Raw genomic sequence first — 10,546 nt, 5'->3', positions numbered from 1 at the left:
TATTAAAAATGATATAAAAAGATTATATTATAAAACTGAGGGCGGGGGCCAGGTAAATGACCTTGGAGGGCCGCATCCAGTCCCCAGGCCTTAGTTTGGGGACCCCTGCAGTAGAGTCTCACGGGCCGGCAGAACGTTGGATAAGTGAATATGTTGGATAATAAGGAGAGATTAAGGAGAAGTCTATTAAAGATCAAAATAGGTTATGATTTTACAAATTAAGCACCAAAACATCATGTTATACAACAAATTTGACAGAAAAAGGAGTTCAATATGCAGCAATGCTATGTTGTAATTACTGTATTTACGAATTTAGCACCAAAATATCACGATGTATTGAAAACATTGACTACAAAAATGCGTTGGATAAACCAGAACGTTGGATAAGCGAGTGTTGGATAAGTGAGACTCTACTGTATTTATTTTTATTATTATTTTCTATTTTCATTGTGATAACTTTCGAGTTTCCCAGGGAAGGAAGGAAGGGAACTCAACGAGAGGATCTTGAGGCTCGAGGGGCGACTCAGGGCGCATGCGTAAAGTAATTGCGGCCCAAGATGGCGGCCTCCATAGGCGCCTCGCTTGTGTGTCGGGCGGCAGGCCGTGTGGCGCTCCGGGCGGCTCTCCGAAAGCCTTTCGGAGTCCAGGTGAGGGAGGGCTCCGCATTTAGCAGAATTATCGCTTAGGAAGAGGCCGAACTTGTTATTGATAGTAGAAAGAGGGAGAGCGAGAGACTCACGCCTCCTAGATTTGTTTCTCTGTGTGTATGTCAGGCCTGGGCAAACTTGGGTCCTCCAGATGTTTTGGACTCCCAACTCCCACAATTCCTAATAGCCTCAGGCCCCTTTCTTTTCCCCCTCAGCCGCTTAAGCGATCTCGTCTAATTCTAGGATACATGAATGCAGGTGGCAGAATTAGGAAAGGACTTTAGCCTCATTGTTGTCATAACAGTGTAGAATTTGTTGGGCTTTCTTGACAAAACCAAAATTCAGCATATTCAGCCAGGTTTTCTTGTGTGCCTTTAAGGCAGTGCTTCTCAACCTGTGTTTTGGCCTACAACTTCCAGAAACCCCAGTCAATTTACCAAATGTTAGGATTTATGGGTAAGGGAGCCCCGATGGTGAAGTGTGTTAAAGCACTGAGCTGCTGAACTTGCAGACCGAAAGGTCGCAGGTTCAAATCCCAGGAGCAGAATGAGTGCCCGCTGTTAGCTCCAGCTTCTGCCAACCTAGCAGTTCGAAAACATGCCAATGTGAGTAGATCAATAGGTACCGCTCTGGCGGGAAGGTAACGGCGCTCCATGCAGTCATGCCGGCCACATGACCTTGGAGGTGTCTATGGACACCTCCAAGGCTCTTCGGCTTAGAAATGGAAATGGGCACCAACCCCCAGAGTCAGACATGACTGGGCTTAACGTCAGGGGAAACCTTTACCTTTTTTCTTAGGATTTATGCGAGTTGAAAGCCTAAACATCTGGGGACCCACAGGTTGAGAACTACTGCTTTAAGCCATTTCCAACTTATGGCAACCATATTTATTTATTTTTATCCCTCTTTATCTCTCCATTCAAAGAGTCAAAGTGACTCACAATCAAAAACATTACAACTTAAAATATACAAATATATAATAATAAAACAGGATATCATTATATATTATCAGTAGTATTATATTTAATATGTTACTGTAGGGAAAGGCAAAGATTTCTCCCTGACTTTAACTCTAGACATGTCTGACTGGGGGTTGGTGCTCATCTACAATTCTAAGCCGAAGAGCTGGCTTTGTTCGTAGATGTTTCCAGGGTCATGTGCCTGACATGACTGCGTTGAGTACCGTTACCTTCCCGCTGGAGTGGTACCTATTGATCTACTCACATTTGCATATTTTCGAACTGCTAGGTTGGCAGGAGCTGGGGCTAACAGCAGGAGCTCACTCCGCTCCCCGGATTCAAACCACTGCCCTTTCGGTCAGCATCTCAGCGGTTTATTCCGCTGCACTACTAATATCTGGATATGATATTAATTTTTTCATGTATACTTAATACACATATCCTGAAGGTAATTGTATATTTGCATGCACAGGATGACATTTGTGTCCATTGAACTGTCAGAAAGCAAACAATTTTGGAGTTTTTCTGATTTTAGAACTCCGGATAAGGTTGCTCAACCTGTAGAACACACAGTGAAGCATTATAGCACAGCAACAAAATGGGGCTTGTATGTTTCATTTTTAGATCAAGTTCATGCACCATCTGAAGCCTATTTGATTAAAAGATGACAATGTCTATTAAAGTATCAGAAGACTAATTTTTGATCTTTCAGTTATGTTAGTGTTAAGAGTGATGACACTATTAGCACAATGTAAATGCATGGATCTGAAATGTTTTTGTCTCACTCTCCAACCAATAGAACCTCCCAGAGAAGTTTACATAAAGTCAGTAAAAACATTCTGCCATTTTTAAAAAGTTGGCAATTTAAATGGGTGGTGCTTCTTCCTTTCCCACTCATTTTGGTTAGATTTTTTATGGAGATAAAAGGTCAGGGCCAAAAGCATGAAGCAGTGACAAAGAAAAAAACCAATAACTGCAGGCTAGAATCTGTGGCCCTTCAGATTTTGTTGGGCTCTCGTTCACACCAATTACTTCCACTCTGAGTGGTAGTAAAGCAAATGGAAGCAAAAATGCTTTTTTAGGCTAATGTAAGCTTACATACAGTCAGGGTTTTTCATTCTTTCCCTTCTTTTCCCTGTGTTACTATGGTTTAAGTGGTAAGTCTGCAGTAAAGCTGATCACATTTTGCAAAGAAGCCTAAGCCCTTAGTTGAAAGCCAGCCATAGTTAGTGTCAGATCAGGTTTAGTTAAATTAATGGCGACAATAAGATGGAGGGCTCAAGTAGAATGTGCAATGCAAAATCAACTTCACTATTTTAATAACCTCTATAAGGTGGCAAAATTATATCTGTAGCTTGCTGTTAGTAAAACAGGTAAACTGAAAATGTTTTTCCACTAGTTTAGAGGATAAAATACAATACTTTTGTTGCATTTTGTCATATTGAAAAGTTAGAGGAAATTATTTGCCATGCAACATATAATATGTCTTTAATGAAACTAATGTTTAAAAACTTTGCTCTAATTTGCTAGAGCTCTGGTAACTCTTTGCTGGTCATTTTGATTGTTGTTAATTACCTTCAAGTGAACTCTGACATATGGTGAACCCGCATGAGGGACGTCAAAGTTCCACTATCGTCAATCACTTGCTCAGGTTTTGCCGATTCAGGGCCATAGCATTCTTCATGTAGTTTATCCTCCTGGAATGCAGTCTTCCTCTTTTCCTACTGCTTTTTACTTTACCAAACACTATTGTCTTTTCTAATGAGTCATGCCTTCTCGGAACATGTCCAAAGTATGACAGACTCAATTTAGTCATCATGGTTTCTAGGAAGAGTTCAAACTTGATTTGCTTTACAACTGATTTATTTGTCCTCCTTGCAATACAAGGTGTGCTCCAGTGCTACATTTCTAATATCAGCCTTTAATGCTTGTCTTGCTTTGCTTTGCCTTCCCTTAGAAGATAACTTGCTCTTGTCTCCTGCTACCCAAGCAATTGGCTGTTCACCTTTATAGCACAGAAGTAAGCCAAGATGAATCCACAGAACCAGTTGGTTTTGACACAGAATCACGTTTTAAAGACAAGCCTTGGGAGTACTTGGAGAGTGAAGGTATCTGGGGAACAGCTAAACGCATTTGTGTTTGTGAAAGAGAATGATATATCTTTTGTGTGTTTTGTTTAATTTGTTTTCAGTTTAGAAACATATTCCCATGCAAACTGAGGATGTTAGGAGGTGTGATCTAACATAGCTAGGGATAACTTTGCTAAGGAAGGCTAGTTTACATGAGGCTTTACACAAGCACAGGCATGCAAAAGAGTATTTGAGAGCTGAATCCCTGCCCTCGTGAGAGCTTACTGTCTAAATTTAAGCAGTGAAGGAGATAATGGTGGGGGTGGAGAGGAGTAAGGGTTAGGTAAGGACAACATAGGCTAAAGATGAACAAATAGTCTGATCATGTACATGGTCTGCAGTAGAGTCTGTCGTAGGCAGAGTTTGACTAAAATTATAATCTCCAGTGGCTATAGGTTTCATTAATAGATTTGGTGGAAATATGCACTGTGATGAGAGTTGAAGTCATAGGTAATAGCAGGGAAAATGTGAAAAGTGGGACAGTTGGGATTGAAGCAGACAATGTTACAGGCAGGAACTGATAAGAATTAGGAGGGGGGGGGGCGTAAAAGCGCCAGGGAGCTTTAAAGATAAAGCCTGTAATGTTATGCAATTTTTTGTTGGAGCAAGTTGTGTTGAACTTGTAAATGACTAACAACAACATTCTATTGAAAAACAAGGAATTTGAGATTCAAAAAGTAGTCGTAGATGTGTAGATAGCAAGCCTACTTTGTTTAAAATGAATGTTAAAAGTGATCTAGCTCACGCCAGCTCTTTTCTCCCATCCTCTCTGAGTAAGCCAGGGTGGACAGATTTACAGAGCACCTACATCTCCCAGTTCTTTTAAAAGAACCAACCCCAGCACCAACCAATTGCAGGAGACACAGAAACGCAAAGGATATATACTTAGAATGAAAGCATATTCATTTTAGACACAGGATTTTGTTTTTATTCTTACAACTCGACTGAACTTGCAGTACATTCTTACAAAAACCTGTATGGGTTTCCCTGAATTGTCTTCATTCTAACAGCTGAAATTGGGTAAGAAGTCCTTTGTTCTTGTTCTTGGAAAAATTATAACTTGCCTTGCAGTGCACTTATTTATTATTTACTATATATCCCGCCCTTCTCAACCCCGAAGGGGACTCAAGGTGGCTTACACATAGGCCACAATTCAATGCCTTAAGGACAATGTACAATTAAATAAACATTAAAATTAAAATACATTAAAACATTTAAAAACATTACAGTCACTATTAAAACCATGCTATTCGCAATTGTAAGCCAGGCCATTCCAGTAGTCATTGCACATAATTCCAAATCCATCTATTGCACTATCATTATTCTCTGAAGGCTTGATCCCAAAGCCACATTTTCACTCTCTTTCTGAATGTCAAGATGGAGGGATACTTATGTGTCTGTGCCTTCATGTCACCTGTTGATTTACAGTAACACCATGATTTTATAGGATTTTCTTAGGCAATGTGATTTTGCCGGTTCCTTCCTCCAAAATATAGCACACAGTATCTGGTGTTCATTGGCCAGATCCCATCCAAGTACTAACCAGCACTGACCCTGCTTAGCTTCCAAGATCAGACAGGATCTGGTGGATTTGGAGGTACTGGTATTTAAGCTGGGCATACCTACTAAAGAGTAGATCCCATTGGGATCAGTTTGTCTTTTTTACAAGCAAGTGTGGCTTGGATTAAACCTTGCTTCTGTCAAATTAGCATGTGATTTACAATGTCTGGCATGTGTGTATGAAATAGTTACTTAGCTTTGAGCGAACAGTTGGAATTAAAGCAATTGTATATTTTGAATATCACTGGTAAACTACCGGTATTACTGTGAATGACTGTGTCTCTTTCTATCTTGTCCATTTAGAATACATAGAACGATATGGCAGCAATCCTGTCTGGTTTGGCTACAGACGTAATCACAAGGGCCCAATTCCTCCACAGAAGACACGGAAGACTTGCATTGTGAGTGCCAGAAGTTACGGGATTGTGAAAGAGGTGTTAATATTTTCTTTAGTTTGCCTCATCTTGAGAAGTCAAGATGGCATAATGATTTTTCTTTGTCTTTGTTTAAAAATCAATCTGTCCTCAAGTTGGTTTGGAAATATGGAAATGAGACACAATAGAGCTGGGAGGGGCAACTGGGAAGAATGCTGAATATTCTCCTGTATTTTATATTTGAACAAGCAAGTGTGGCCCAGAAAGCTATGTTAGTAGTTGATGGACCTAGCATTGTCAATCAGACTTGGTATCTTTTTGTTGCTTTTCACTTTTTCTAGTCTGCTTTAAATTGGTAGAGGGAAACACCTATGTTTTGACTTGTCCTGATGGAAATCAAAATAATGGAACTTTAATGCACAGTAATGATGTTGTTTATGTAAAAAAAAAAGAGCTGCAATTCCTGCCTTTTGATACATTTACAACAAGTCTTGTATTTGTTTAATGGTGTTAAACTGAGAAACTGACATTCAACAACATTGTATTCCTTTAGAGAGGGAAGCATGTGTGTGGGAACCCCTGTCCCATCTGCAGAGACCAAAACCTTTTTCTGGATTATAGGGTAAGAAGAACAAGATTTTCTTATTCAGGTATTGAATCCTTGCAACTTGAAGAAACATATTAAAAACTGTATGAAAGCCAACTGAATTTTTGGGAATGGTGCATTGAAATTATTAAGCAGTTCTGTTAGTTCAGGACAACAGGGGAAGATGAGGAAAAGAAAGAAAGTGCCCTAAAGTCTTCTGGAAGATATCTGGCTAGGAATTTAAGAGCTGTTTAGGAAGGAACAGTAAAATTCTCCATGGAGGATGTTCCATACTTTGTGACCATTGCACAATGTTCCTATTTTGTAATTTCCTGACCTGTTGAAGGCATAAAAAGGGGTTGTCTGAAGTAGGTTGAATGTTTCATTAGTCCTCCTTTGATTTGTGAAATGTAAACATCTGGTTTCCCTTTTCATCTCACAGAATGTGAAGCTCCTGGAACAGTTTGTCTGCCCCTACACAGGTATCATCTATCACCCAATACACACAGGTAAGCTTTCTATTACCCTTTCCTTTCCTGTTTAACTCCCTAGCCTTATGTCATTTATCTTCTGAGGTTCTGGCCTTGTTAGGAAATAATAATAATAATAATAATAATAATAATAATACTTTATTTATACCCCGCCACCATCTCCCCATGGGGACTCGGGGCAGCTCACATGGGGCAAAGCCCGGTCAACATAGTTCACAGAAGTAACAACATAAATACATTTGCACAATATACACAAGTTAAAACACAATAAGGTAATAACACAAGAGTTAATACAACAATATTAATATCAAACAACCACCAATACAATTCAATCAACTTCATAGGTGGGGAAATGCAGAATTTGTAGAAGTATTGCAGTATTTTTTGATGGGAGGGGCAAAAATGGTTAAGGTGTAATAATAATAATAATAATAATAATAATAGGAGGAGGGCCTCCCCAGCCAATCGTAAGGTCCAAACAGGTTTATACGGGGGGAGGAGGGGGCGATCGTGTAGATAATTGTAAACGTTGTAGCAACATTTGATTGCTGTAACAATTTGTAATTATAGTTTTACCACATGGGAAGCTTCCCATAGTGGGAAAACTCAGTGATAATGATGGAAAGTATATTTGGGGAACTGTTCAGTCCTCAAACATGGTCCTATGGTGAGGAGAAAATTGATTAAACTTTCCTGCAGGAACACGTACTTTAAAACACATCTCTACTATTGAGAACAATTGATTTCACATACCACAACAGACTATCCTATGCATTGAAACATTTATTTTCTTCTATTGCAGGTGTCTGCATGAAGAAGTACAAGCAATTGACCAAAGCCATTGAGCAGTCTCGAGAAAATGGTGAGTAGCATGAGATTGGGGCTCTTTTGAATGGAAGCTTTAGTGTGTGTTAGAACAAATCTGCCCAACATTCTGAGTGTAATGTACCAGCTATGGATGCAGAGCATGTGAGTGAATTCATACATGTTCTGAATTACTCCTGTTTATCAAGGATCTTGTGACTTTAGCAATACTGCATTTTCTGGAAAATTGAACTCAAAAGCCTGCATTTACACAGAATTCTGTAAAAGGTGGTTTATTTTAGCATACTGTAGTCAAGATGTACAAAATATTTGCCTTAAAGAATAGCAAATATTAAACACTATGTAGACTAGAACACAGTTGCTTTAGGATGTGGAGATACTAACAAAATGAGTAAACTTACTAGGCTGCTACAGTTTGAATTTAAAGCAGTTTAAAGCTGAAAGTGTTGCTAAGAGGAGGAAGAGATGAAAGAGAGGTTCAAAAGTTAGAGCAATATACTTCTTTCTTTAATCCACACACACTTACTAGAGAGAGAAAGAGCAGATTTGGGAGAGCAGCAATATGAAGGCATAAATACTCCCTGCAAGGAAAACAGGCTTAACACAGAATAGGGACTTTGTGGGAGAGACTATGCTAACAAGATTCCATGACCAAACCCTTGAATTCTTGCAATCTGCAAGAGTGATTTCAACTAAAAGGATTGAAAATGATTTCCTCAAGGGGCCTCCAAAAGGAGGAGGCAGGCGGCTCAAGCACCTGCCATCTTTGAATTTCTTTTTAAAGCATCTCAGGTGGGAAAAATAAGAATGACATCATCAAGCTTTCCAAGACAGAGGAGCTTCTTCTAACAAAGGGCATCTGTTTGAGCTTCCTGAGAAACCATATGGAATAGTGAAATTACTAATGGAACTGCCTTGGGTCAGGATTTTGGATGAAATGATTTTAATAATTGATTTTAATATTGATGTTTTAATTTTTTGGTTTTAATGCATTTGTTTATTTTTACTGTATGTATGTTTATGACATGAAATTACTGCTTTTTTTCAGTCTCATTTCCTATCTGTAATACAACATTTGTCAACTGCAGGGTGACATTCTGGGAGAGGGATAATCTCATTTAATAGTTTAATCAAGAAATTTGATAATGATAAATAATGTAGTGTAGCAGGGTTTGGGAGTGAATGCTGCTTGTAGGACTGGACTGGAAAAACTTTTAATCCAGAGGCATACACACATGTGCCTATATACACACATGTGCCTGTGTATTTAAAGCATACACAGGCACAACTTGGCAGGAGTGTTGTACAAATAAGGCAATTTCATACTACAACAATACCACTTATTTTGTTCAGTAAATCCTGTGGCATACTACCTGTGGCATATACATAGCCATCCTGATTAGTTGTTGTTTTAGGACAGAGCTGCTTAATTTTTTCAGCTTGTGACCCCTTTTTGCCCAAGAAATTTTAATGTGACCCAGGATCACATAAATATGAAATAGGTATACAGATCAAACTTTTAAAAAATGGATAGTTATATCAGTAGATATGGAGGGCCAATAATGACTGGAGCATGCCTAACTTCCAAGTACAGTAGAGTCTTGCTTATCCAACATAAACGAGCTGGCAGAACATTGGATAAGCGAAAGTGTTGGATAATAAGGAGGGATTAAGGAGAAGCATATTAAACATCAAATTACATTATTTTACAAATTAAGCACCAAAACATCATGCTTTACAATAAAATGACAGAAAAAGTTGTTCAATACATGGTAATGTTATGTAGTAATTACTGTATTTATGTATCAAACATTGCAATGTATCGAAAACATTGACTGCCTCTCAGTAGTCAGTTTTTGTAGATTGCGTTGGATAATACGGAACGTTGGATGAGCGGATGTTGGATAAGCAAGACTCTACTGTACATAAAAATTAACCCCCTGAAGTACAATACAGTGGCCTTTAGTATATGCTGCGGTTTGGTTCCAGGACCTCTGGTGGATACCAAAACCCATGGGTGCTCAAATACCACGATATACAATGATACAGTAAAACAATGTCCCTTATGTAAAATGGCAGTCAATGTAGATATTCAAGCTGTGGATAGTTGAATCTGTGGATATAGAGAGCCCATCCCAGTGTGAGCTGAACTCTGTAGGAAGATGAAGATGTAAGGATTACATCCCTTAATTTTTTTAAAAACAGCTTTTTTTCAAGTAAGGGGGTGTGTTTGAAGAGAAGGAAGGGCAGTAAGTGCCGGCAGGATTCTTTCTCTTTCTTCACACTTACATACCATCTTTGCTTTCTCTCATCGCTCTAAATATAAGGGGTGATCTTCCCTCACTTGAAATACTAGGAGAACTGTTTTCTTTCTAATACAGTATCCCTTCTTCCGCTCCCCCCTTAGGCCTTCTATTCTTCTCCATCCCGTTCATGGACTTTCAGCATGAAGATTTCAGCAACCAACATCCAGCTGTCACTAAGACTGCCCCATCTCCAGCTCTTCAGAGCAAAACTGCCTGGTATGAGTGGTATGACTGGCAGCAGCCTCCTGAAAAGGAACTGAAACGGATCAGGAAGATTTACAAGGACTATCTGAAGGAAGAGAGTGGCCCTCCTTGAATCTCAGATGACATTGGACACGAATAAACACTCCCTTGGGGATATGGAGTTCACAGCTAAAAAACCCCTGAAGGGCAATTCGGTTGTAATGGTGGCCGCCGTCTGTTGTGCTTTCTTGTGCTTTCTGAATTAATAAAGTGGCCCAATAAGTGATTTTGTTTTTTTGCATTTCATGGTCGGAAGGAGCTACTACCCTCCTGCTTTTCTTTTTTCTCTTCCTTTCATACCTTTTCCTTTCTCTTCTTTCCTTCCCTCCTTGTTTTTTATTCCCCCTCCCTCCCTTCTCATTTCGTTTTCATTCCCTTCTTTTTCTCTGTCCTTCCCTCTACTTTTTTCCTTCTCCAGCTCTGAAG

At 39.2% G+C, this 10,546-nt stretch overlaps 1 protein-coding gene across 2 annotated transcripts; it reads left to right on the top strand.

Moving 5' to 3' along the window:
• Window positions 1–491: 491 nt before the first annotated feature.
• On the top strand, window positions 492–10,346 carry mrps18b (mitochondrial ribosomal protein S18B). Of its 2 annotated transcripts, XM_003217946.3 has the most exons (7): window positions 492–647; window positions 3,564–3,714; window positions 5,599–5,696; window positions 6,223–6,291; window positions 6,698–6,764; window positions 7,549–7,608; window positions 9,979–10,346. In XM_003217946.3, exons 1-7 carry the CDS (start codon window positions 558–560, stop codon window positions 10,191–10,193), a joined length of 750 nt encoding a protein of 249 aa, XP_003217994.1. In that variant the 5' UTR covers window positions 492–557; the 3' UTR covers window positions 10,194–10,346. The 2 variants fall into 2 exon arrangements, with proteins under 2 accessions (XP_003217994.1, XP_008103812.1); XM_008105605.3 differs by lacking the exon at window positions 3,564–3,714 and having other exon boundaries at window positions 514–647.
• Window positions 10,347–10,546: the final 200 nt, after the last annotated feature.

This window comes from Anolis carolinensis, chromosome 2, assembly GCF_035594765.1.
Source record: "Anolis carolinensis isolate JA03-04 chromosome 2, rAnoCar3.1.pri, whole genome shotgun sequence".
Taxonomy (NCBI): Eukaryota; Metazoa; Chordata; class Lepidosauria; order Squamata; family Dactyloidae; genus Anolis; species Anolis carolinensis.
Note: the sequence above shows the minus strand (reverse complement) of the source record. Positions and strands in the feature narration are given on the sequence as shown.